The sequence below is a fragment of the Neopelma chrysocephalum genome, unplaced genomic scaffold, assembly GCF_003984885.1.
Source record: "Neopelma chrysocephalum unplaced genomic scaffold, ASM398488v2 Primary Assembly neopelma1_96431, whole genome shotgun sequence".
Taxonomy (NCBI): domain Eukaryota; kingdom Metazoa; phylum Chordata; class Aves; order Passeriformes; family Pipridae; genus Neopelma; species Neopelma chrysocephalum.
In genome coordinates this window covers 104,370-128,772 of record NW_020925079.1, presented here as the reverse complement: position 1 = coordinate 128,772, position 24,403 = coordinate 104,370, and the positions used below count along the sequence as shown (strand labels likewise).

Sequence of the window (24,403 nt, the reverse complement as noted above, 5' to 3'; positions counted from 1 at the left end):
TACTAAAAATTCATGCAGTGGTACTTAGCAAAACTTAGGGAAATAATATTGTCTTATCCTACAATAAAAATAATACCTCTTTTGATTCAGAAGAAAAATTAAGTGATGCAAGCAAAATTAATTTAATCTTGAATTATGATAAGAAAGGTGAAATTCCTAGAATGTTTAATGACATAACATACAGTTTTGACTTCTATACTTTTGACCTGATATTATTTACAAAAGCCTAAGCAAGACTGTAAAAATTGAGTTGTTAAATTACTTTATTGAAACAAAATATACGGCTTTGTGTTCATTAAATATTTTGACTGACTACGTATTTTAAGTGTTGGTGGAAATATTTAGCTTTGCTGCCACTGAACACTGATTATCGTTGGAATCTTTTAAGTTCTTTTCATCCCCAGAAGTGATTTACAACAGTTGAATCTGGAAATGGCTGTTATTAGGCACTGTCAGAGTTTCCAACATATTGAGAGACAGAGTTACAGACAAGCAATTCAGTTCATCAGGGGTCTAAGGAAAGACAGGAGTTCACAGGAAAGGTCTGCAAACTATAGTTATGGACAACAGTCTGAACAACAGTGGCAAGATTGCTGTGATTGCAACATGCAGAAAATCCATGTTTTTCTTGATGAGCAGTGACAGAATATCTAAGTGAAGACACATTTGTGATTGTTTCACCCAAAAGTTCCCCCCGTTGCAGCTGAGAAGAGTCAAATACACAGTTATTGGTATGCAGCCCCCTCTCTTGCATTTTCACTCAGTATCTGGTGGGGACAGGGCAGAGGACATGCCCTGTCATTGAAAATTCTGCAGACAGATTAAGCTCTGCACATGTTATTACCAAAGTGAGGCTCGGTCCACAGGAAAGGGAATGCTCGTTTCAGTGTCATCATTCAACTATGCGGATCCATTGCCTGCTTGGTCTGGGCTTTTTGTGTTGCAAATGGAAATAAATAAGTGATGCTGCTTCTGAAAAGCCACAAAGTTGAGATGTCACTGTGACCGACACGGGCTTCTGATTTTCATGAGTTTTCAATTAATGATAAAGCTGTACTTGCTATTTTAATTCAGTTCTTCAAGTCCTATCTGGGCCATCTGTTGTATGAATACATCCAGCAATCATTCAGATCAAGGGAAAATGTGACTTATATAGCTGTTTGATCTTCCAACAGGTCTTATTCAGATAACAAAACTAGTCTGGCTTTAAAGACATCTCTGTGACCTTTATGAATCAGTGACTTACACTTAGGGTGTGCACTCATGGCACACAGAGCATAGATAACAGGTCCCACAGTTTAGCGTGATGATCCAAGAAAAATTTCAAAATCAATCTTGAAGGCAATTTTTCATCTATTTAACTGACATGCAGTTGGTATGGAAAAATCAAACCTTTAATCAGAGTACCTCGTATATGAAAAAATTCAGTAAACTTCTAGCACACAATTTCTTCTTCCGCTCATCAGTTTTTTCCAACTGTATCAGTTGTTTCAGTTAAGAGACAGTAATTCTCACTTCTATCCCTAAATCATCACAGTTACAACACAATCCTACCAATTTGTCTATCTGGGGCTCAGAAGTATTTTCTGAACTACAGTTTTTATTTGTGATGTGAACTAGCATTATTATTATTATTATTATTATTGTTAATATTATTATATCAGCTTACATTTAAAAATTGCATTAAAGAAAGAACCTTTAGGATTATAAAGTCAAAAACTAGGAAGTACCTCCATGCACATAAAGTGTTTATTCATCTTCCTAGAGTATGGCTTTCATGATACAATCAGAAATCACACCTTTTCCCTTTGTGACTTCTTCATCCAGTACAACTACTGACTTTTAGGTTTCTTAGTTTGGATCTACCTTTAGAGATATACACCTCAAGAATTTGCTGTTGTTTTCCTTACAAAGAATGCCACAGCTTAATCCTGGTGTAAGAATCCTAGGATGTCTTCAGAAATCTTATCCTGATTACTGGTGGGAAGAAATTAAATGTTACTGGTAGGAGACTTTGAGTATCAAAAATTGACTTAGATTGGTGGAAGTTGCTTAAAGCACTAGGCAAGTTTTCCATACCTTGAAGTAAACAAGGTCGATTTTTAAGTTAAAAGGTTAAGCAGAAATGAGTTGGAGACCATTTAACAGAAGATAGGGAACACCATGTAAAAGACAACTGGATGGATTATGTTCACTATGCTGTGTCCAGAGCTTAAAAAATTGGATGTGGCACACCCTTGCTTTTAATTCTCCACTCTACTTCTTACATCAAACTACTAATCTAAGTTTTAATGTTGGTTTTAGTCAATCATATTCCAAGCAGAGGTGTGTTTTTTTAACTCAAGGCTCAAAGGCTTCTGAGGCTATGGAGGTAGTGTTTTGCCTTATGGTGCAGAAGGGGTGATTTCACAGGTTAAAAATTCATTAACTTTAAGACATTAAAATACTACTGCCTTGGTTGGCTGCAGAAGCAAGACTCCAAAATGACATCTTGAGCGCAATTCCGGGTGCCATCCTTCACTCACATCAGGGGATTTTCAGCTATGACAGTAAATAATCACACAAAATGGGCATGGAACGGTATGAATTCATACATACAGGTTTGTCAGGTAATTTGGAAGTGACTGGTTTGGTTTCATCAGATACTTTTCAAAATAACATCAAATGTTTGTTAAAAGAAAAAGAAGTCCAGTTATTTTTCATACTTGTGAAGACTACTGGCCCAAATATTTGCCCTGAGCTTCTGAAGGTCTTTGTCCCCACTTACTCTGTGCATACAAGTCAGAACAGCCCAGAGCCACTTTAGATGACTGCAGCTGCCTCTCTGAAGCCTCGCAGGCATTGAGAACTGGTGAACCACAGACACTTTTGATCCTAACCCTAAAGCACTCCTCCTGCTTTCCTCAATTCTAGGCCAGTGGTTTGTGGGCAGGGAGGCTGTGCCAAGTTGTGCCTTTAATCCGCTGCAAATTCCCCTGCCCTTGGTGGGGGCAGCGTGCAGGGATGGCTCCGTGGAGCAGGGAGGGGGAAGCCTTCCCGGCCTGTCTGCTCCCTGGCTGTCGAAACAAATAAAGTGATGCCCCCGCTGTGAGTCCCTGATCCCTATGGACTTCAATTACAGGGTGAACACACACAGAGAAAATGCCTGATCCCAAGGTCATGCGCAGATAAGTGATAGAGTACTCTCAATACAAGCATTTGTGTTTCTTCAAAGTAGATCTAAACAGAGATTTTCCACCCTGAAAAAGTATCAGCTGGATTGTTCAAAAAAAAAAAAAGGTAAAGAAAAAGAAAAATCCCTCTCTGGGGTAAATTAAAAATAAAGGCTTAAAAGTTGTGTCTAACTAGGTGATGATAAAGCAGAAATGGTCATCGAATGTTTCACCTTTGTTCTGAAAATGAGTGTGTGTATGGCTTTCACACCTCTCTTCTGTTTCCCAAGCTCAAAACACTTTTCCAGATCTCTATCTGTCAAGCCTAGGTGGGTATTACAGAAGTGAGCCTGGGCCAGTACCTAAGAGTCCCAGTACCCTCTGTGAGGCTGTTTCTCCTAAGGATTTAGCAATCAGCAATCAGCTTTGCTGATTTTTTCTGCTATGAGAGACAGCCATGCAGACATCCCTAGCCACCCTCTTTAGCACAGTCAGGGAGAAAAAGCAGATATGAAAAGTGCAATCCACAGATCTGGAACACAACCTCTGCAGCATTAACAAGTTTTTTTTTCTAAGACTCTGCAGTTTAAAATCCTTGGTCATCCCTCCTATGCTAAAAAAAAAAAATAAATCAGAAGGAAGGTTTATCTGTGATTCATAAAGAAGGATGGTAAAGGGGAAGGAAGGTGTGTGGCTTATGCTAGACTCAAGCCTGATCAGCTTAGTTTCTGCAAATAGAGAAGATTAGGGCCCAGACACGTGGCACTAGTTGAAATGGGTCTAGGTAGGAAGAGTCTGGATTGCAGAAAAGTGGCCAAAATGCATCTTTTTCTCTTCAAAACACACATCTGTCCAGAAAAAAAAATAATTATTCTTCCTAGCCAGGCATCATGTTTTCCATGATTCACTTAATCTGATGCTTTCTGTTCGTGTTCCTTGAAGAAGTCCGACGAAGCACTCTGAAGGCTTCTTCAGCAGAGCTGGCAGACAGCAGCAGGATCCCATGCTGTTGAAAGGAGGTATTTCAAGGGCAACTGAAAAAATAGTGAGATCTTTGGCAAATTCCCTCAGCTGCCCAGGGCTCTGTGCAAAATTTGTTTTCTTTGAGGTCAAGGAAAAACTTTAGTTCTGGACACTAGACTCAGAAGCCTTCCTCACCTGGTGCTTGGGACCCAATATTTGTGTGACTGGTCCCTGCTTTTCAGTTTTGTCATCCAGCTGGTTCAGCCTGGGGGGTGCCCTTGAGGTACACACAGACACCACAAAGCAGCTGGGATGGAGGTGACAGAAAAAGCTGCTCACAATGCTCTTTGCTCTTCACAATTTGGTTTGAAAAACTGTCTGGCCCAAGAGTCTCTTGGAAAGTGGTGTGATCCAGGTAACTCCTGTGCCTGCTGAGACATTGCTGCAAGGCACCAACTGGCCCCAGCATGTGTCCTGCAATGTGCTGTACAGGAAGGGCGTGAGCTTGTTTGAGGTGAAAGGAGTTCCGCCAGGAAATGCTGGCATTACAAGAAATCACTCAGGACACGTGTTGCCTGTGGAGTGAATACCAGGGTTGGAAGAGGTTTGACTGAGCCAAAGTGAAAAGACTCCCTCCTCTTTGGCAGCGAGCGCTAAGTCAACCCTGCTGAAACTTGAAACACCTTTATATGATTTGCATATTTCTATGATGCTTGAATAGTGTTCATATACTTCTGTCACTATCCACTGGGAAGAAAGTTCGCAGGACTACAAAGCAGGAATAAGGTGGGCATGCAATACACTAGAAAGATAAAGAAGATAGTAAAGTACAATGTAATATATTATAAGTCTCTTCACATGTCATTCCATAAGAGCTGTAATTCAGATGATTCAAAAGAACAGTATTGGTGACATGCAGGCTCAGTCTGAGAGCTTTGTTGTTCAAATCAGGGAACTAAAACTACCTCTTCTCCCTGGTTTTCTCTTCACCAGTATAATAAAAATAATGGTGCATTTCCCATTCATTAACTATTTTATACATATGGCAGGTGAGTTACACAGGGCATGGAGTGACCTAACACAATCTTCTATACTTTGAACCAGTCCATTATGTAAAAAAATTGGAATATTGTCACTGGTAGTAACGGACCAGCTCAAAAAAGCACCCATGTATTGCACATTTTTTACTTTCCTGCTTTTTTTTTTGTTCGTCCTTCTTTACAATATATTCCTTATCTGTCTGGCTTTTTCCTTGCAGTACCCTGTCAATCCTGTATTCCTCTGACTTTTCAAAACTTGTGGCTGTAACAGGTATCATGTGAAGGTGTTTAAATTATGCCTGGAGCAGGTATACACAAATTTAAGCATGACCAGGTATTTGTGGCCTGCCTGGAGAACCACTTCTCCTGATGAGTAGTGCTATAGTGAGCATTGCCACTGACATAAACAGGATGACTCAATCCATGTGTGTTGCAGCTAGGAGGCTGTACACAGGTGGAAAACCAAAAAGTGTACGGAAATACCTCTCTGCTGAGTGTGTGCCGTGAGCAGCCAGTGCGTGTGTTCACAGGTCCCTCTGTGGAAACACATCCTGCCTGGTTTCAGTCTCTGCTGGGAATGAGGAAAAATGTCTCCTACTACCTTGCAATGCCTACTGGTCAATATCCTCATTTTAAAATGGGACTTTGTAAAGGAAGGAAGGAGAAACAGCACCACAAAGCTGAACAGAAAAGTGGGGTCCCTAAGAAATCATGCTCTAGACACTGCTTTGCTGGGTGGTAATGATGTGTTACAAGTCAGAGCTCTTTCCTGGGAGGAAGCTGGCTTGAAGACTCAAAAGCCTGTTCACCATTAAAACCATGCTGACAGAGGGCAGGCTCCAGCTCCTGCTCTGAGCACAGCTGTTGCTGCCAGCCAGGATGTTGACCCCTTTCTGCTCTAAACAGGGAACACAAATTAAATGCTCCATCACTGCACTGTCTGTGTCCTCACTTTGTTTTGAGAAAAGAGAGAAAGCAAAACAGGTGCCCGCTGTTGCTTTGGTTTGGATATGGATAGCAAAGCAGAATGACACAGAGGAGACCAAGGCCAGTTTAACACCTCAACTGCTGGTAGAACTTTTGCTATTACTATGTAACAGATAAATTTGGCATTATACTGCACTTGAGACAATAGGGGCAGTAATCCAGTGCATTACTCTTGGTCATTCCAACACAAAGCAGGATGGATGTTTGGAGTCAGCTAATCCCAGGCAAGGGCCATTCCCCTTTAAAAAGCGTGTTTCTGTGGGAAGAAGGTGCCCTAGGCAGCTGCACTGGTGCCTCATTGTCGGACTGAAGGCAGCTCTGCAACGTGCTGCTCAGGATCCCACAGCACGGCGCCCCGCTGCCCGCCCAGCAGCACTCGCAGAAGGAAAAGAGAGCCTTGTCAGCTCAGCAAGAGGAAGAGGAAGCAGAACCCTCCTCTTCCTCCTCCTCCTCCTCCTCCCCTGCTGTGTGCTGGTGTGAGATGTCTGGCTAGTCTCTCTGCTGGCCTGAGTGAGGTTGTGTGAGCTGTGTGCCTCTCCCGTGGTGGGAGCACAAGCACATCGTTGTGCACCAGCAAAGCTGCTTCCTTGCCCATCATCTGTTGCTACCAGCACACTGATGTGCTGCACCCATGTCGCCCTCCAGGCCACCCATCCACGCTGGTATAAGCCGGTGGGAAGGTGAGGAACAGCCGTTCAAAGTGTGTATGGGCAGACTTTGAGCGTGTTCAGCTCACCACAGCCTGTTGGCTCCAGCAACACTGCACTCACACCAGCTGAAAACCCGTTCTCTGCTTTTTCCAGAGTTAATGCACTTTCTTAGGACAGGGATGGAGTGGTCTAATGGTAATTGTTGTTATGGAGGAAGTTGAAGTTAATACCTGTTTTCGCATGAGTATAAATGCCAAGGTCTGCATATATATATTTCAGAAGCAAAGGGAAATTACACACTGAACTGATGGCATTTCATTAGCATTTACATTATCTTTGGGCCCAGAGGCCTCAGTGATAGAATCTAAGGAATTTTACCCAGGGCTTTATAAGAACTTTTTAAGTTGTGTCTTGAAAACCTCTAAACATAGAGAAAGTTTAGCCTTCCCTGGAATCCTGGTGTACTACCTGGCTATCACTACAGGGAAGAAGTGTGCCTTTATCTCCAGCCTGAACTTCTCTAGCTTCAGATAATGCCCGTTGTCACTCCCCTTTCCACCAGGCACTGCCAGGATGCTGTCACATGCCCCAAACCCATCTCTGCTCTAGGGGGAATCAGCCCCTCCTTGAAGTCCCACAACGCCATAGGCCTCCTGCAGCCTCTCTCCATTGTCATTGTCTCACCTCTCTGGGGCCCCAAACAGAACTCAGTAACTGGATGAAGTCTGATGGGCCCTGAGCCAAGGAGATCACCCCTCTCTCCTATACGAGCCATCTGCCCCATAGAACTTATAAACTGGAGGGGAAAAAAAAAAAGAGAGGAACAAGCTGGATCACAGCAAAAACAAGGATGGCTTGCCTAAACTTATTTGAGGCCAGAAGACCATCTAGTTCACTGTACTGCCTCTGAGACTAGCCAAGCAAAGAGCAGAAGGACATGGGAGGCACACAGTGAGGGATATTCGGGAAAGATTTCCCAGGGTCCAAGAACTTGAGTTTCATGGGCAGTGAGTTTAGATGTAATAGGCCCTAAATTGCTTTATGTGCATAAGTTTATCAGATTGGTTTCAAACTCCATTCAAACCTTTACCATCCACAGTGTCCTGCAATAAAGAGTTCCACAATGTCCTGTGATAAGTAGTTCCACAATTTATTTAAATGTTTTGTGAAAAAGTACTCCTTTTCATGTTTGAAAATAACAGGACTTGTGTTTGAAACTGCCGTTTTTCAGCTTTACTGATGTTCCTTACTTCAGTGATTCCCTAATAATTCCCTCTCTGTTCCAATTTTATGGAGCACATGGGACTCCACCACATCCACCAGACTGCATGTCTTCAGCCATCTGTCTGGTTCTTCTCTGTACGTTACCCAGAGCAGATGCAGGGACAAGAACTGCACAGGGTTCTTTTTCTTACTGTGGCTGTAAACCATGTTTGGCAGAGAGATGTTTTCCATTTTATTCTCCTTTTCTTTCCCAGAAGTTCCTAGCATGAGTCCGCTGTTTTGGTGGAGCACCAGCCCTACTGTGTGTGGAGCTATCCATTTGAAACTCAAGATCTTATCCTGAGTGGGGATAATCCATTGAAACCCATGCACTGGTGAAAACCATCAAATCCATGCACTGGTAAAGATCTGGAAGAGTTTTTCATCTGTAATCTTCCAATTCCTTTACCTACACTCCAGTTTTCTGCCTTCTAAGCTAAGCTAACCTGGCTCCAAGAAATACTCTGCTGGAGTATTTTAGTTCTGCTCTCATGCCTTTCAGTCTTGCCTAACACACTCCAAATTTTCCCCCTCTTTGTCAATGGCACAGTGATAGTACAACAAGGACTAAGCTCCAATATTTTTTTTTTAATTGGACTGAAAGTTTTATGGCATCACTGTATTCCTTTCTTTCTGCAGCCCTACTGATTACTTTGGGCCTCATATTTACCCCAGACACCCAAACTTCAGCTTTTGGAGTACCTTACCACAGCATGTCCATCCCCCAAAAAGTTGAGAGGCCTCGAGGAGCTGTGGATGAGAGAGAGAATAGGAAAAACATGAAAGAAGGAGGGAGACATCCCTGCTGTGCACACAGTCATCCATAGCCTTCATTATGGTGGGGACATTGTTTCAGAGACAGTAAAATGGCTACAGCATGACCTGTGAGTCCATAAACTGGAGATACTGTTATGCAACCTGGGGGGGAACCTGGTGCCATCCCAGGGCAGAATCTGGCCCTCTGGGCACTACTGGGAGTTTAGTATCAGAGGGGTTAAATCAGTGCTGTTTTGAACCACTGTCCATGAAAAGGGAACAAAACCTGTTTTCACTGTTGCCCCTATCCCAGGGAGCAACATTTCTGAAAGTGACAAGTGGTTAGTCCAGCAAAGTGTAAGGGTCCCACTCCAGCTCACTCCTTTCTTCCTGTCAATGACTCTTTCTGTGTCTGGTGCAATGCCTGTAATAATAATCTCTCACTGATCTACATGAGCAATAGATATGACCTTTTGTGGTTAAATTTATGTGGCCAGCCTTCCTCCATAAGGTTGTAGCTGGTGGTGTGTTACAGGTAAGGCCACTTGGTGGGGCAGCCTGTCTGCACAGGCAAAAAGGCCAGAGCAGGTCTCATGTGCCCTGCACCCTGTCTCAGACTGGGACCACCTGACTTCGCCAGCAACACAGCCTGAAAGGAACAAAAAGACAACGTCTTGTATCCTGAGTAAAGATCTCAGATAAAAGGGTGCTGTGCAGATTGCTGGAAAAACATTTTGAAGATCCTTATGGTTCTGCCACAGCTCTCACGTGCTTCCCTGAACATATTGATCCATTGCGTCACGCATGAGTTTCCGCCTCTGCTCAATAGGAGGTAAATATATGGATCCCCTAAAAGCTGAGAATTATTCCAGTTAAATCAGAGGAATGGTGCTCCTGACAGCCTTCAGGAACTGATGACATTTCATAGAATCATAGAAGGTTGGAATGGACCTTAAAGATCACCTAGGCCTAATCCCTCTGCCATGGGCAGGGACACCTTCCACTAGACCAGGTTGCCCAAGGCCTTACCCAACCTGGCCTTGAACACCCCCAGGGTTGGGGCATCTACAACCTCCCTGGGCAACCTGTTCCAGTGTGTCATCATTCTCTCAGTAAAGAATTTCTTCCTAATATCTATCTTAAATTTCCCCTCTTCCAGTTTGTACCCATTACTCCTTGTCCTATCACTAGAGTTCCTGAGGAAAAGTCCCTCTCAGGCTTCCCTCTAGGTCCCTTTCAGATACTGGAAGGTTGCTATGAGGTCTTCATGCAACCTTCTCTTCTCCAGGCTGAACTGCCCCAACTTTCTCAGACTGTCTTCATAGGGAAGGTGCTCCAGTCCTCTAATGAACTTCCTTTTAGGAACAAGTCCTCTGGACTTGCTCCAACAGTTTCACATCCTTCTTATGTTGGAAACACCAGAACTATATGCAGTCCAGGTGGGGTCTCACAAGAGCAGAGTAGAGGGGGAAAATCACCTCCTTCAACCTGCTGTTCACACTCCTTTTGGTGCTTTCTGGGCTGTGAGTGCACATTGCCAGTTCATGTTGAGTTTTTCATCAACCATCTCCCCCAAGTCCTTTTCCACAGGACTGCTCTCAATCACTTCCTTGCCCAACCTGTAGGTGTGTCTGGGACTGCCATGACCCAGGTGTAGGACCTTGCACTTCACTTTCACAGAATTACAGAATTCCAGAAGGGTTCAGGTTGGAAGGGACCACAGTGTGTTGTCTGGTCCAACCTCCCTGCTCAAGCAAGGTCTTCCTAGAGCACATTGAGCAGGATCTCAATCCAGATGGTTCTTAAATATCTCTAGGAATGGAGACTCTACAACCTCTCTGGCTAACTTGTTCCATTGCTTGGTCACCTGCACAGTAAAGAAGTTATTCCTCATGTTCAGGTGGAATTTCCTGTGCATCAGTTTCTGCCCACTGTTTCTTGTCCTATGGCTCAGCATCACCAAGAAGAGCCTGCCTCCACCCCTTTTGATGCCCTCCCTTCAGATAATTGTATGCATTTATAAGATCTCCTCTCAGTCTTCTCTTTTCCCAAGCAAACAGGCCGAGCTCCCTCAGCCTTTCCTCACAGGTGAGGTGCTCCTGTCACCTCATCATCTCCATAGTCCTCCTCTAGACTCCCTCACAGAGTTCCATATCTCTCTTGCCCTGAAGAGCCCAGAAACAGACACAGCACTCCAGATGTGGCCTGATTAGAGCTGAGTAGAGGGGCTGGATCACCTCCCTTGACCTGCTGGCAACGCTCTTCCAAATGCACCCCAGGATCCCACTGGCCTTCTTGGCCACACGGGCACACTGCTGGCTCATGGACAGCTTGTTGTCTGCCAGGATCCCCAGGTCCTTCTCCAAAGAGCTGTTATGAGGTGTTTACATGAAGGCAAACACTGTCATTTCCTTGGTGATTGCCAGAAGGCATTTGTGGATGTTAGAGCCAATAGTAATTAATTGACCATGTAAAATCACCAATGACTGAAGAAGCTGACTCAGATCTCACCTTTTTGTTTAAACTTGTCTGTAAATTCTTCGCATTTTTGATTGGCAAGAACAAAGATAAACTGTTTAAAATGTAACCACAACCTGCAAACATTACATGCAATGTCTGAAGTATGGGTCGGATGCTCTGTCGGGTGAGTGGGTGCAGCTTCAACTGAGGACGAGGGGTTGGATCAGCAACATTTCCTTCCCAAAAGAAAAGTGGAGGTTCTACAGAATGAAGAAGTTCAAAGCAGGGGTCAAGAGTGTGTACTGACAAACTGGAAGAAATGGACATGCAAGAATATTTACACTCTTAGAGAACATAGGGCAAATGGAGCAAAACACCATGGTCTTCAGTCCAAAATGCAGATAATTAAAGGTTTTAAAACTATCATCTTGAACAAATGAATGAAAAACAATGAACACATGGGAGTGGGAAAGCTCTCCTCTCTTGAGCAAATTTGGCATTCATACAGAGCTACACTGGAGCCACAGGAGACTGAATCCTGCTTCCCAAACATTTCAGACACCAAAAGTGGCTGAATGTTGATACTTTTATCCTTGGTCAGTCTGCTTATTGCATCCATTCACATCCTCAGGCAGCAGAGTGCAGGGTCAGCCTGGGTGCTAGGGCAGTCACTTTTCAGCTCCAAGGGAAGTCACAGCACAGAATTTCTTTGTCTTCATCATATTTCAGCCTGCCAAAGCCATTAGCTTACCTGAAAAAACTGCAGTAAGTTCAGAAAAATGACATTTCAAAACTAGGCCTGCCTCCTCCAGTTGTTCACAGGGAACAGCATTTGCACTTGATTGCTTTGCTGATCCTTAATTATTTTAGTTTTACTACAGCAACTCTTGCTAGCTAATTATTCCCTCCAAACCAGTTCAGCTTATCCTCTCCCTCTCAGCACTTTACTTAGGACAATCTCTCACTCACTTCTGCCAGAACACTGGGATCTGTATCAACGTGACTTATTTTCTTGAGGTGTCCCTGACCATCAGACACTTCATCAGATTCTTTAATATCTTTTGCATCCTGTTGCTGTAGACAAGTCATGCACCTGCTGGACCATCTGCCATTGCAGACTGCAATCCAACCCCCGCACACAAGGGATTTCTTTATCCATTACTTTGCACTTTGTTAAATCGTAACTGTCTGTACAGAGAGGCTCTAGTAAGGTTTTTCAGAAGGTGTTTCAGAAGCACAGGCTAACACTGTTTTGTTGTTTTGTTTTTCTTCCTGCCATTAACTCAAAAGGACTCTGGTTCTGCCTCCAGAAGTCGAAAGGAGCACGTGGGGAAACCTGCAAGGCAGTGTGGCATGCTGAGTGCTGCTCATCCTGCAGCCAGAGAAAGGGACCTCAGTGGCACTAGACAGCCTACAGTTTCAGACTCTGGCAGAGCGTGGATGTGCTGGGACTTTTGTTTGTTTCTTTCCTCCCTGCCTTTGTCTCCTGTTTCGTATCTTGTTCATATTTCTGGAATGGGACGAAAAAGCCATGCTATAGTCACCTGACATTTGCATGAATTTTTGGTGTGCTGTTTATTTTTTTCTCTTGGCCTGTTGAGGAGTTGTTCTGGATGTTTCTTAGGCAATTCAGATAAATATCCAGCTTTCAATCAAGCTCCCAAACCCTTGCATTCAAAACAATATTTTCTTTTCCAATTTCCTCACACTACAGGCTGACAGTAGAATGCCTCTTATTTGTTTTGCTGCTTACCATGACCCTGCATCACTGAAAACCATACAGCTGAGTTTAGTGTTTGCAAGTAAGTCAATTGTCTTTAATTTCTTTATCATGTGTTCAGTCTCTGTGATGTGACATTAATTGTGGCAATACATGTTGCTTCACTCTCTGACAACATTGGAAATATGGGGAATAACAGCATACTGAGAATATTGAAAGAAAAGCTTTCTTTTATTTGTTGTAGTGTGATAGAATAAAACTGCAGGCATTAGTTCACTAAGTCTTAACGTATTATATTGCACTGGAAGTGTGTATTCCCCAGGGATACTCTTCTTGGATGTGGACACTTGCTCAGTGTCACAAAGCCCTTTGGAGTTGTTTTTTTTTCGGTCAGTGTCCCTGGGCAACTGATCTCTTGTGAAAAAACTTGACAAAAATGTTTTCTCTTAGTTTTCTGCGTTCAATATGTTGTTACCACTAAGTGCTGTCCTACAACCACTCAGTGTGAACACATCAGTTACTGGTGCTCCACACAGTATTTCACAGCTTTCACTGACAGGTTCGTATCAAATGGTCAGGATTTGGTCTATTGTATTCTCTTTGCTTTTGCTCTAGAGTCATTTTCTCTGGAGATACCACACAATTAAATTAGCAGACTTAACAGATGCTAATAGGAGGCTGGCCACTGCTTACCTGCAGAACAAAACCTTACAGAATAGTTAATACCCTTTGACAGAGAATAAAAATCTGTATGGAGTGAAAACTGTGGCTGTTGTCTGTCCTGTTATTAGGTTCAGACCTGGTTTTGGTTATAAATGTTACCTTCCCATCTCCGAGTATAAACTCTGTGATTTTGGTTACTAGTCACATAGCTGAGATGGTGACTCTAGATTACCAAGTTCTCTGCAGCAGCTGTGATGAATACTTCAGGAGCAAACTACAGGATTATATGGGTTTGCATAATGGGCCCTCATAGATCTGCACATAGCAATCAAATTAACAAATACCACTTTTATGTGCTCCCTTAGTACCAACATATTTGCAGTCTTTCTGTGGGTTAATCATGAACAGGCAAAGGTCTGAGCTTGTGGAATAGCACATTCATTGTCAATTGTAACTCATGAGTAAACTTGCAGGAGGAATTGCCATTAAAATACTTCCTTTCTCTGCTTGGTGAGGTGCTCCCACAACTTTCAGTGCTTTACTAGCAAGCTGCATAGGACTAGTACATTTAGGGTAATAGGATTCCTGTTGGCTCAGTTTTGAATGTTTTATGAGTCAATTAAAACCACTTGAAAGAATTTAGTGACACAGGCAACACACATTTTATTTCCTGACAACTGAGTTCTGCATTGTTTTCATAGGAGTAGGATTAATGAAGGTTTTTTAAAAACTTTGCCCCAGAAGGAAATATTGAGATCAGAGTTATTTGTGTTTTTAAGCACTGAAACTTGGCAGTACAACTTGTAGGAATTTTTCAGTGACCCAAAACCCCCTAAATATACATGTATTTAGATCTTCAAGCATGTTAAAGAATTGTGTTTACTGGGATCAGTGGCCCCACAGCACATTCTGTATGTGTGTGTGTTGTATGACCTGAGGAACTGGAAAGAGCTCTGTCTACAGAATATTCCACAAAAGTTCCATCCACAGAGGAAATCACAGCCATCTGACTGTAGCAGAACATTTACACTGCTGAGGCTCTCCAGCCTGACTCCATATTCAGACTTCCTTTAAAAAGGGAGGAATTAGTCAGCAAACTGCAAAAGCATTTGCTGTCTATATAGTTTGGACTAAGGATCGTCTGGAAATAGTCATGATGTGATATGGCCAAATTTTCAGACATGAAAATCTCTATTTCCATGAAGTTCAAAGGAGCCATACTAATTTTTGCAGACCCATGGGTCTGACCTCTGCATTTTATTTCAACTTTCACACTGCGTTCACTACCTTCCATACCCCACCTTTTGTCAAATGAAGTTATATTTAGCCCTTTTTCTGATATTTTATGTTGAATTCAATTTTGCCACCACCAGTGTTCAACCAGTAATACCTTTGTTCATGATTTTGCAAAGCCATGAAAAAGAAAAAAAAAAAAAATTAAAATGCAGTTTTAACCTCCCCTTGGTAAACTTTTCTAAGTGTAGAGCTTGGTAATTTCTGATGCCCCAAAATGAGGATGTAGGAGACAATGGTCATGGGGGTTCAGTCACCCTAACTGTGACAGAAGGGTAGGGTAACAGGAGTTGACACCATGTCACTACACATGTGGAAGAATGGAAACTAATTAGCCTGGAAAGAAGGAACAAGTTTCCTATAAACTCTAAACCAGCACTCACAGACCACTAAACTCACCACTTTCTTTTAGAAATATAATGAAGCCTCATGGTGACATGAAACCTTAGACACTTGTTTAATTGGATGCCAAACTAAAGAATACTGAACTGGTCATTCAGGGTCAAACTGAAGTCCCATCCAGCTTAATATCCATTTTCTAATACTGGCCAGGAGCAGGCTCCTAAAGGAGATTATAAGAATGAGGCATGTAGAGAGCAATTTTCTGGATGGATGCTCCCAGCTCCTGTATGTCAGCCAGGTACCGTGTTCTGGGGATACCTACAGAGCACCCAGGTGTATTTGGGGTACATTTCCCCCCGCAATCGTAGGCAGGGTTCAAAACAGACAAATACATAGTTTTTGCTCTGGCCTGTCTGCAGGTAACACCCCGCCTCCACCCTACCCACCAGTGCACTGTGTTAAACACAATTTCAAAACATTTTTTGAGGCTTGAAATAACTGGATTTCCCTGGGCTTTAATTTACCACTTGACTAGTTTCCTATTTAACCTTTCACTTCAATCCTTATTTCACAGCATGAAATGATACCCCTGCACACCATATTTCTCTTTTTGAGGCAAGCCTACCAAAATTATCTTTTGCTTGGATGTGATGGGAAATGCATGCAACTTTCTGAAGCAACTCAGTGAAAACAACGTATTACTCAGAGAAAATTCTCAGTGAAGTTTGCAGCTGAGAAACTTTGATAGGAGGAATGGCATATCAGACACACTATACCCAAAGTTCCACTTATTTAGAAAGGAAAAGGCATGAAAACTTTCTGGAAGAACAATCTTTCCCAAACCCCATTTATGAAAGGTGCCTAAGTCTGTGCCTGGCTTTAAGCAAAGTAGCTGTCATAGAAAAACACTCCTGTGCTTAATATGATGCCTGCTAAACCACAGATTTAACCAGGGACGCTGTAATTAATCACACTACTCTTTACAGCATGAGCTAAACATAGATAAAACGCAGCAGAGAATCTTACCACTGGTTCAGGCTTTGATTAGACACATCTTAATTTTCTCACTGGATGAAAGACCTTAAAACAAAGCTGCAGTGACTGTACACCCTCTCTCACACTCTATTTATTCATTTTTGCATGGGATTTAAATAAGAAGAGTTATGGACGAGACAAAGCCCACACAGAGAGTCTCGTTTCCCCACATGCAATATATTTTTGTTTACTGGTGCTCATCTAGCTGATTTCCATGGACAGCAAAAGCCCCAGTTGAACCAGGGCAGTTCTGAATTAGCTGAGAACGTGTGTGTGTCAGGAGGTATGTATATAGGGGAAATCTCATCCTTCATTTTGTATATTAATGACAGAATAGATCCAAACAATTTCTTCATTTAACAGCAGGACATTTAGCTGAGCTCTCGGTGAAATCCACAAAAAAATGTACATCTGCATGTGTGGTCCATGGGGCTAGACCTGTTGGTATGTTTAGACAAGAGAGAATATCCTCAGTCGGTCTAGTCACAGTCATCCCATCACATAATGGGACTGAGGAAAAGAGCATAGTACTGATCAGAGTGCTTATGTGAAAGAAAGGGTGGTTTCAGCTCTAGTTCCTGCTCTCCTAAGTATTTCACCAGCCCAAAATTTTTTGCAAAGGTGCCTAACTTGCCTGACTATCTCCTGAGAGATGAGAGAAGTACACTTACATCTCTTTATACAGATGAAGGAACTGAGCTCAGGTTTCTCCCTCTTGGAGAGAGGACATTTTCCACTACTGGACTGTTAACACAGGCAGAGGGGAAGACAGTCTCTTGTTACATCCCTTTTCAAATAGCATCTCCTCTTTTTCTGGTGTTTTTGTTTGAATGCACCTCCTTGTAGCATGGAGTTGAAAGCCTCCTAAGCTTCAATGAGAAATCTTGCTTTACTGTTAACACTTTTTTGGTTTCTTGCTTAACAGACATGGCAGTTGTGATTCCCATCATCAGGCACTGAACACTCCTCAGGTGATGAATGTGGAGCCTGTGTGCTTAACTTAGGATATTGTTTTGATGATCAGAGCATGAAGAGTTTGGAGCTCCACAGCTGAGAGCTGCTTGGTCTAATTCCCCTCTCAGTTCTAACTCCTTTGCCCCTTCTGTAAGGAAAGAGGCTAGTAGCTTTGCCACACAGCCACAGGGGTGTTTTGAAGATCATATATCTTGGAGATTGCATACCACTGAGATAATCTCATGGAGAAGGCTGTAAACACCTTAGAGGGCAGTGTAGGCAGAGCACACTCCAGACTGCTTGTGCAGCACCAGATGATTGCAAAAGGAATCTGTTTTCTTTACAGAGCCAGTGGAGCAAGGGCAGCACAAAGTGGAGCCCTTGGTGACCCATCAGACTAGCCAAGTGATTTAGTCAGGGACACTGGGATAATCACAGACCTCGGTTAATTGCCCTCTCTCTGCAGCATAATTGTTGGTCCTGCAGTACGGCAGGGATGCAGGCTGGTGCCAGTGCTCTGTCAGTCAGCTTACTGCGGGACAGGTCAGCTTGTTGCTGCAGCAGAGGGGGGTCACAGGGTATCACAGAATCCAGAATTCTACCATGCTCATGATGTTAAGACTACTCAAGGTACAGACATACGGACAAACCTGTGCGACATGGTGGCCCAGAGACAGAAACAGCAGCACTAAACTCACTGGGCAGAGCACAGGTTGAGACTGCTGATCATGCAGGTACAGGCTTGGAAGGGTTGGTATGAGTTGGTATGTTCTGGTATGAGTCACCACAGAGATAAGGACTGTGTGCTGGTTGTGGTGGGGTACAAATTAACCATGGATTTATGCATACAGTGTGCCAGTCTAATTTGGAAGACCTGTTGGTCTATTGTGAGTGCTCCAGGACAATGGGGATTATCACACTTGGCCACTGAACTCTTGCCAACAGAGAAAAATCAGTCTGGATCCAAAAAAATTATGTATTTAATGTGAATTTGTTAAAGTGCATTAAAGCTCTGTTTCAGCATTTTTAATCAAAGGTGCTTTTAATGTGATTAGACTTCATTACCTTACCAAGAAAATTGGTCTGAACTTAATTTCATAATTTTTTTTGTCCTGAATTAGAATATCCACCCAGCAATTGAATGAAGTTTTAATACACACTTTAAAAATTAATTTGGATATTTTTCTGTGAGAGCACAATGTCTGGACTGAACACTTGTCAGTGGAGTCACATCGACGAAATGAGAGAGCTGTCAGCCTTCAGAGTCCTCACTGCAAGTGCTGGAGTAGTTTGGATTCAAACAGGGGCTGCCAAATTATTCCTATTAATAGATTTTCACCTTCCATGCCTTTTTACTTAGTTATTTTCACAGGCCATATCCTTGGTTATAACTATTGACATTTTACAGGAGTGTAGTAGTCTGTAGAAATTTTGGCTGGATGTGTTTCTGAGGAAGATGCTCATTAATTGTACAAAAATATGTTTTATTCAGCCCACACCAAACAGCATCAATGTCTTGCACACTAATGGGGCTAGCACTGTTTTTATATACATATATATATATGTGCATATGTATATATTTATAGTTGTGACTGGATGATCTAAAAAGTTCTGAAACATTACATGCTAAAAACTGTTGGTAAATTGGAGGCCATCAGGTCTTGTTTTGTAGCAACATATATACAGACACTTGTACAAACAACTCTGAAATGTGCCATTTCCTGAAAAGAGACGTTATTGGGACGTCATCACCTGTCACAATTGCTGCTGTTGCCAAAGATGTTGGCTTGACCTTTAAGCCACTGTTGGGATACTTTTGGGTAATCAAGATTCGCATCTTCATAAGGTCAGTAGAACAAAAGGTACTGTTATCCTGACTCAGCTGAGTTGATGTCAAAGACCTGGTGCTCAGCTGCTGACAGAATTTCGAGTCCAACTTAATATAAGAATGTGTTTCATTCACAGTTATGGTTACTATACATCTTTACTGTTTAATTCTGTTTAGGATGATATTTCTTACTCTTTTCTTGCTACCAATAGAGGGGTGACAGGCAGTTTACGCAGATAGCCTTCCCACCTGTCTTCATGGGTTTTAAATGAGTACAAAATGAAGAAAAAGAGAAAAAGGCAGTCCTCAGCTTAAGAGAAGACTGAGAATAGGGTTACGCTACGAACTTCATTGTTAATTCAGGAACTGATTTTGTTAAATGAGTACACTTTCTGAAAGGAAAATAAAAAGTCTCAAACCATTTTTTTGCTCTCTTGGTAAGGCATTGCAATTTCTAAGTATTTGTAATTAGGCCCCTTTTCTATGACCAGAATATTTGTAAAAATGAACTTAGAAGCAAAAGAAATTCAGATTGTTGACATTTTATTAAACTGTTTGTTACTCTGGAGCACTTTTTGTTTATTTTTGTTTACTGGTCTGCCTCTTTTTCCCTGCATTACATTTTGCAGATGTGTATATATATGAGTGAAAAATTAGACTTAGCAGCGTTCTGCGTTCACTTCACGTGATGTAAATAATTTCACGAAGTGCAGAGGTCCAGAATAGCCAGACTACCAACACTGAGATGAGCTTGGGCATAGCCAGATCTTAATTTGTATACTGAAGAAGGTGACATGGATGGAGAGAACAAGGAGATGAATGAGTAAAAGCTCCATACATGGTCTCTGCCTGTGCGTTGGTGACAAGCAGGCAGCACTCTTTTACCTGTCCTATGATGAACCGACCATGAAAGTACATGAAAGTTTGACTGCTGTTCCCCAAGCAGCTGTGTAATTTTTATGAGATTGGGAAATGTGCCTGGGCTATGGCTTCCACTCCACTGAAATCATGTAAATGGTTGCATTGCTCTATTTCCAGAAGTTCAAACTGTCCTTTGGCTGTAGGAACTGTCAGCTCAGAAGATTGTTGTACCTAGGGCATTTTATGACCGACCTCTGACAAGCCAGCTCTCTACTCACAGTTCTGAGGGGGTAAAATGGCAATTTTAATATAGTGTTAAATCAGTTCCTACCCACTCTGTTGAAGTATCTCACAGCTGTCGACAGCAAAGGAGGAGAGGCAGTCTTATGTGCTACAAGCAATGCCTAATTCTTTGGCATTGAGGTATACAGAAGTAAATCACACCCTTCTGCAGTGGATCTACGACACATTGCCTAAAATGAATTATAACCTTTCTTCTCGGAATAGTAGGCTTATTTCCAGAGCACATTTCTGATATGTTTTTTCAAGAAATTTCCCACTTCTAATAGAAAAGGTGCCGGAATTCAGGAGTCTGGAGTAGTGTTCCTAGGCTTTCATTTTTAATGCCTTCTCAGGCTGCTGGGGTCTTGCCCCAGTATCACACTGCCAGAAAGAAAGAGTCTTTGGTGGGGGTCCATCCTGCGGCTTGCTCACAGGGCCTCAGTGCTGATAACTCTCTGAGATGACGGATTAATGCTGATGAACACGGCCTGAAGATAATGTTTACTTTGATTATTTAGATTTTGCGGCGTACAGAAAAACAGGTCATACCGAGATTATTTAAAAGTACACTTCGATAGCCAACAGAGTCCCTTACGTTTTGCCAGAGTAGGCTCCCTCCTTGCTGAGTAGTGACCCCTTAAGGAAATACCGAGTTACTGCCGCAGTAGGATCTTTCCCATCTCCAGCTGTTCTTCCGTGAGGCTTGCTCTTTCTCCCCGCCCTGGGGCTTATTCCCTCAATTTCGGCGCAGCATGTTTGAGAAAGGATGTCGTAACGCTGTCAGTCAAGAAATCCAAAATGTGACTCGAACACATCTGTAACTTTTCGTGTTCAGAATTGTACCCATGTCTTTCCTTCCCCACTTGCTCTCCCCCCGCCTTGATTGGATTTGTTCACTAATGCTGTTATCACCAGGGCTCTGAGGAAGTATAACTTTTTTGCCTTAATGTTTTGCAGTTGGTGTAGTTCGCTGCTCTTCTTTTACCACAGTGACAGGACTGAGATAACATTGGGGGTTTTTTCTGTTTGTTTCAAAGTCCAAATGCTGAGAACTCAAAATGCTGTTTACCCACTGCTTCTTCAAAAGCTTCTTGCTGCAAGAGAGTATCTTGAAAAAACCCAGCCTCAAAACTTTCAGCCAAGAAGAGGAAGAACCCAGTATATATTGGGTTCAGAGTGTTTTGTCTTTTTGGGTCCCGATATGGGAAGATTTTTTTAATTATTTCAATCTAAGAATAAAGAAAACCAACTCAAAAGCACTTTTTGTGCATGGTGATCAGTGTAAATGGGTTTTTTTCAGGCTAAGGGACATGCGTAACTGTCTCCTCAAGAGAAGGAAGAATCACTAAGAACTGCAAAGTAGCAATCCTAGTTTTGCATTCTGATCCCATCTGTTTTTCTCTGTTGCACGACCTTTCCAAGTATACAGGGAAAACCTTCCATTGTGGGATTTTAAGTAGTTTGCGCAGATCTGTTCTGTAACTTTTCAGTGTTGTGTTTCCCACCTAACGGTGTTCAGCGCAACTCCTACAGACAACAGTTATCTGCACCAGCAGGGAATATGGTGCTGAGCAATTATATACAGATTCCTTAAAGTTTTCCAGATGACGGTGAAGTTCAGTTTGGTGCATTTACACTGCTGCCAGTTACTTTACAGCTGTCTCGAGTACGGCTGTATTGGGTGCAGTTTCATCCATGGACTGCAGCCAAGCTCTACCTGACCGACACTCTCGGTTGTGAGAACTGGTGGTTCTGGGATCAGCCCCGCGAGAAGATACCGAAGTAGAAATGGACCCACACTGCGAACAGTGCGACCTCCCCGGGGGCAGGACCCCCTTGCAAGGCACCAGGTGGGGGAGCGCACGTTAGTCTTACAAAACCCCCCTCTCCCGTGAGCATCCCCCGCCGCCGGGGGGAGCGGCGCCGCCGGTAACCTCGCAGGTTAAGAGGAAGCCGCAGCTTTAAGCAGGTGCCCAAGTGGCAGGGCGCAAGCACCCTGAGGAGCACCGCAGACGCCTCTCGCTTTCTCCGACCCCCTCGCTGTGGCCACCCGCGGGAGAGAGCCCGCGCCTGTCCCCGAGGCGCTCCCGCACGCTGTGCCCCGCTCTGCCGAGCGGCGGGGCGGCACCAGGCTGCGACACCGCCCCGTCCTGCCCTGCCCGGCCCTTGCCCCGCCCCGGCCCGCCGGGGCCGCGGTGCCTGCGCCCTCCCCGGGGCTGGGGCCGGGGCCGCCCAGCGCCCTGGGGCCGTGGAGGCTCCTCCCGAGAGCAAGCGAGCGGTGCCCGGGGCGGGCGTTAGTTAAGGCGTGTGCCGAGGGGGTGTGTACGTGGGCTGGAGTTTATTTTTATTATTAGGAAAGAAAGGAAAGGGAAAAGAAAAACGAAAAAAAAAAAAAAAAAAGGGGGTGGAGAAGGAGGGAGGGTGGGGAGGGGGAGTGAAGGAAAAAAAAAAAAGGGCCGGAGAGGAGTTTCCAAAAACTTCCAAGGAACTCGCGGCTCCAAGTCTCAGGCGGCAGGCACGAGCGATGCTGGAGCCTCGGGCGCTCCGGGAGCCGACAGCGTCGGCCGTGGCGGCGGAGGGGGCGACCGCGGGGATGGCGGAGGCAACGGGGAGCGCGGTGCCGGCCGGAGCCGGGATGGCCGAGAAGAAAAAAGCCGGCAACGGCAGGAAGGGGAGGAAAGGCAAGAAGCCCGCTCCGCCGGAGGAGGGCGAGGCACCCGGGTCCGCCACAGGTAAGCCCGTCGGCAGGTGCGGTGGGAGCCCCGCGCGGAGCCTCCGCGCCCTTCCCGCTCCCGCACGTAGCGGGCACATTCCCGGCGCCCGCCGCCTGCCCGGCCCGGCCCGGCCGGTCGGACCCTCCGCGCCCCGGGGCGGCTGCTCGCCCAGCTCTCGGCCCCGTGGAGCGGCGCGGGCAGCGGCGCTGCCTGGAGACCCTCGGCTGTCCGACCGCAGTTCGGTCTTGCTGTGCTCCTTCCCTCCCACGGGCCCCGAAACCCTGCGAGGCTCTCGGTCAGCTGTCGCTTTCTTCTTTTTTTTTTTTTTTTTCACCCCTCCATTTTTTGGAGGGCGTGAGGCTATCTCTCCTATTACAAAACAGGTTTTCTGTCCCTTCCTTTCCCCAGAAATCAGTTAGCTTAGTTGAACAGATGACAAACTTTCATGCGGGGTATTTTGTCTAAACTTGTAGGTATTTACTCAGGGCTGATCAGAGAGGACATTTCGCTCGCTTAGCAGCACGTGTTGCTTCTCTTATGCCTCCCCAGTATTAAGTGCAAAGATTCATGCCACTGATCGCTCGTCTTCTGTAGGTGTCCAGGGGCAGGACTCTGTCGGTCGACCCAAAGGAAGGGTCACAGCTGAGCAGGCTGCCCCACATATCATAGTTACTTATTTCTGTCAGCCGAACGCCCCAGTCAAGATCAAGACTCCTGGTGCTGTACAAACACATATGAGCTCATGATGCTTTTCCTAGAGAGCTTGTATTATGCCACCTACTTTGTCAGAAAGCCTAGTGGTATCTACAGATACACTTAGCTTTTTGCAACAGCAATGTATAGCTGCAGTTACTGTTTAGTTTACCAACTTCTTTGAATTCCGTGTTGTTTGGAGACAAATGTTTTAAAAGAAGCATATGAAAAGCAGTCAATTTTCCTGTTTGGGTTTGGGGTTTTGGTCCCTTTGGGGTTTTTGCCTGTACAGATAAATTAACAGAAAGCCCATTAGGGTAAAACTTTCTAAATATACCTATATTAGTTTTGCTTAATGCATCATGACCAACATGATGCTGGTCTAGACTTCAACCATCAGCCCTCGGGGAGGATGCGTGTGATTCAGAGCAGAAGGTATCCCTTTGGGCTAATAATCTTTACAAACTAGCACTGCCCAATGTATCCTCTTCTTTATGTTGTTTGGAGACACAGTTCACCCAGCCTCTACTCAGCACTAGGTTTCGGGTACAGCAGAGGAGGTTTCCTTCATTATGCCAAGCTAGAGACACTTCGTTTGACCTTCTTTTTTTCTTTCACCTGGTTTTTATAATGCTGCTTGCTGTTACATTATGCAAGCTTTGTAAGTATCTCCTGCTAAAACTAACCTCCTCTTGGAACATTAAAACCTCTGGCAAACGTATCTGTGACAGCTGGGCTATTTGAAGT

The 24,403-nt window shown here is 44.0% G+C and overlaps 1 protein-coding gene across 3 annotated transcripts in view; it reads left to right on the top strand.

Annotated features, from left to right (window-relative positions):
- Positions 1-24,403, top strand: part of LOC113981308 (pro-neuregulin-1, membrane-bound isoform-like) — a 307,634-nt gene that overhangs the window by 236,747 nt on the left and 46,484 nt on the right. For 2 of the 3 annotated variants that reach the window (XM_027708630.1, XM_027708629.1), the window contains exon 1: positions 22,719-22,981. The exons of the other annotated variant lie outside the window; for it this stretch is intronic. In XM_027708630.1, the coding sequence (XP_027564431.1) occupies positions 22,774-22,981 (208 nt within the window). In that variant the 5' untranslated portion in view covers positions 22,719-22,773. Of the gene's footprint in view, positions 1-22,718; positions 22,982-24,403 lie in introns of those variants that run through there. 3 annotated transcript variants of the gene reach the window in all.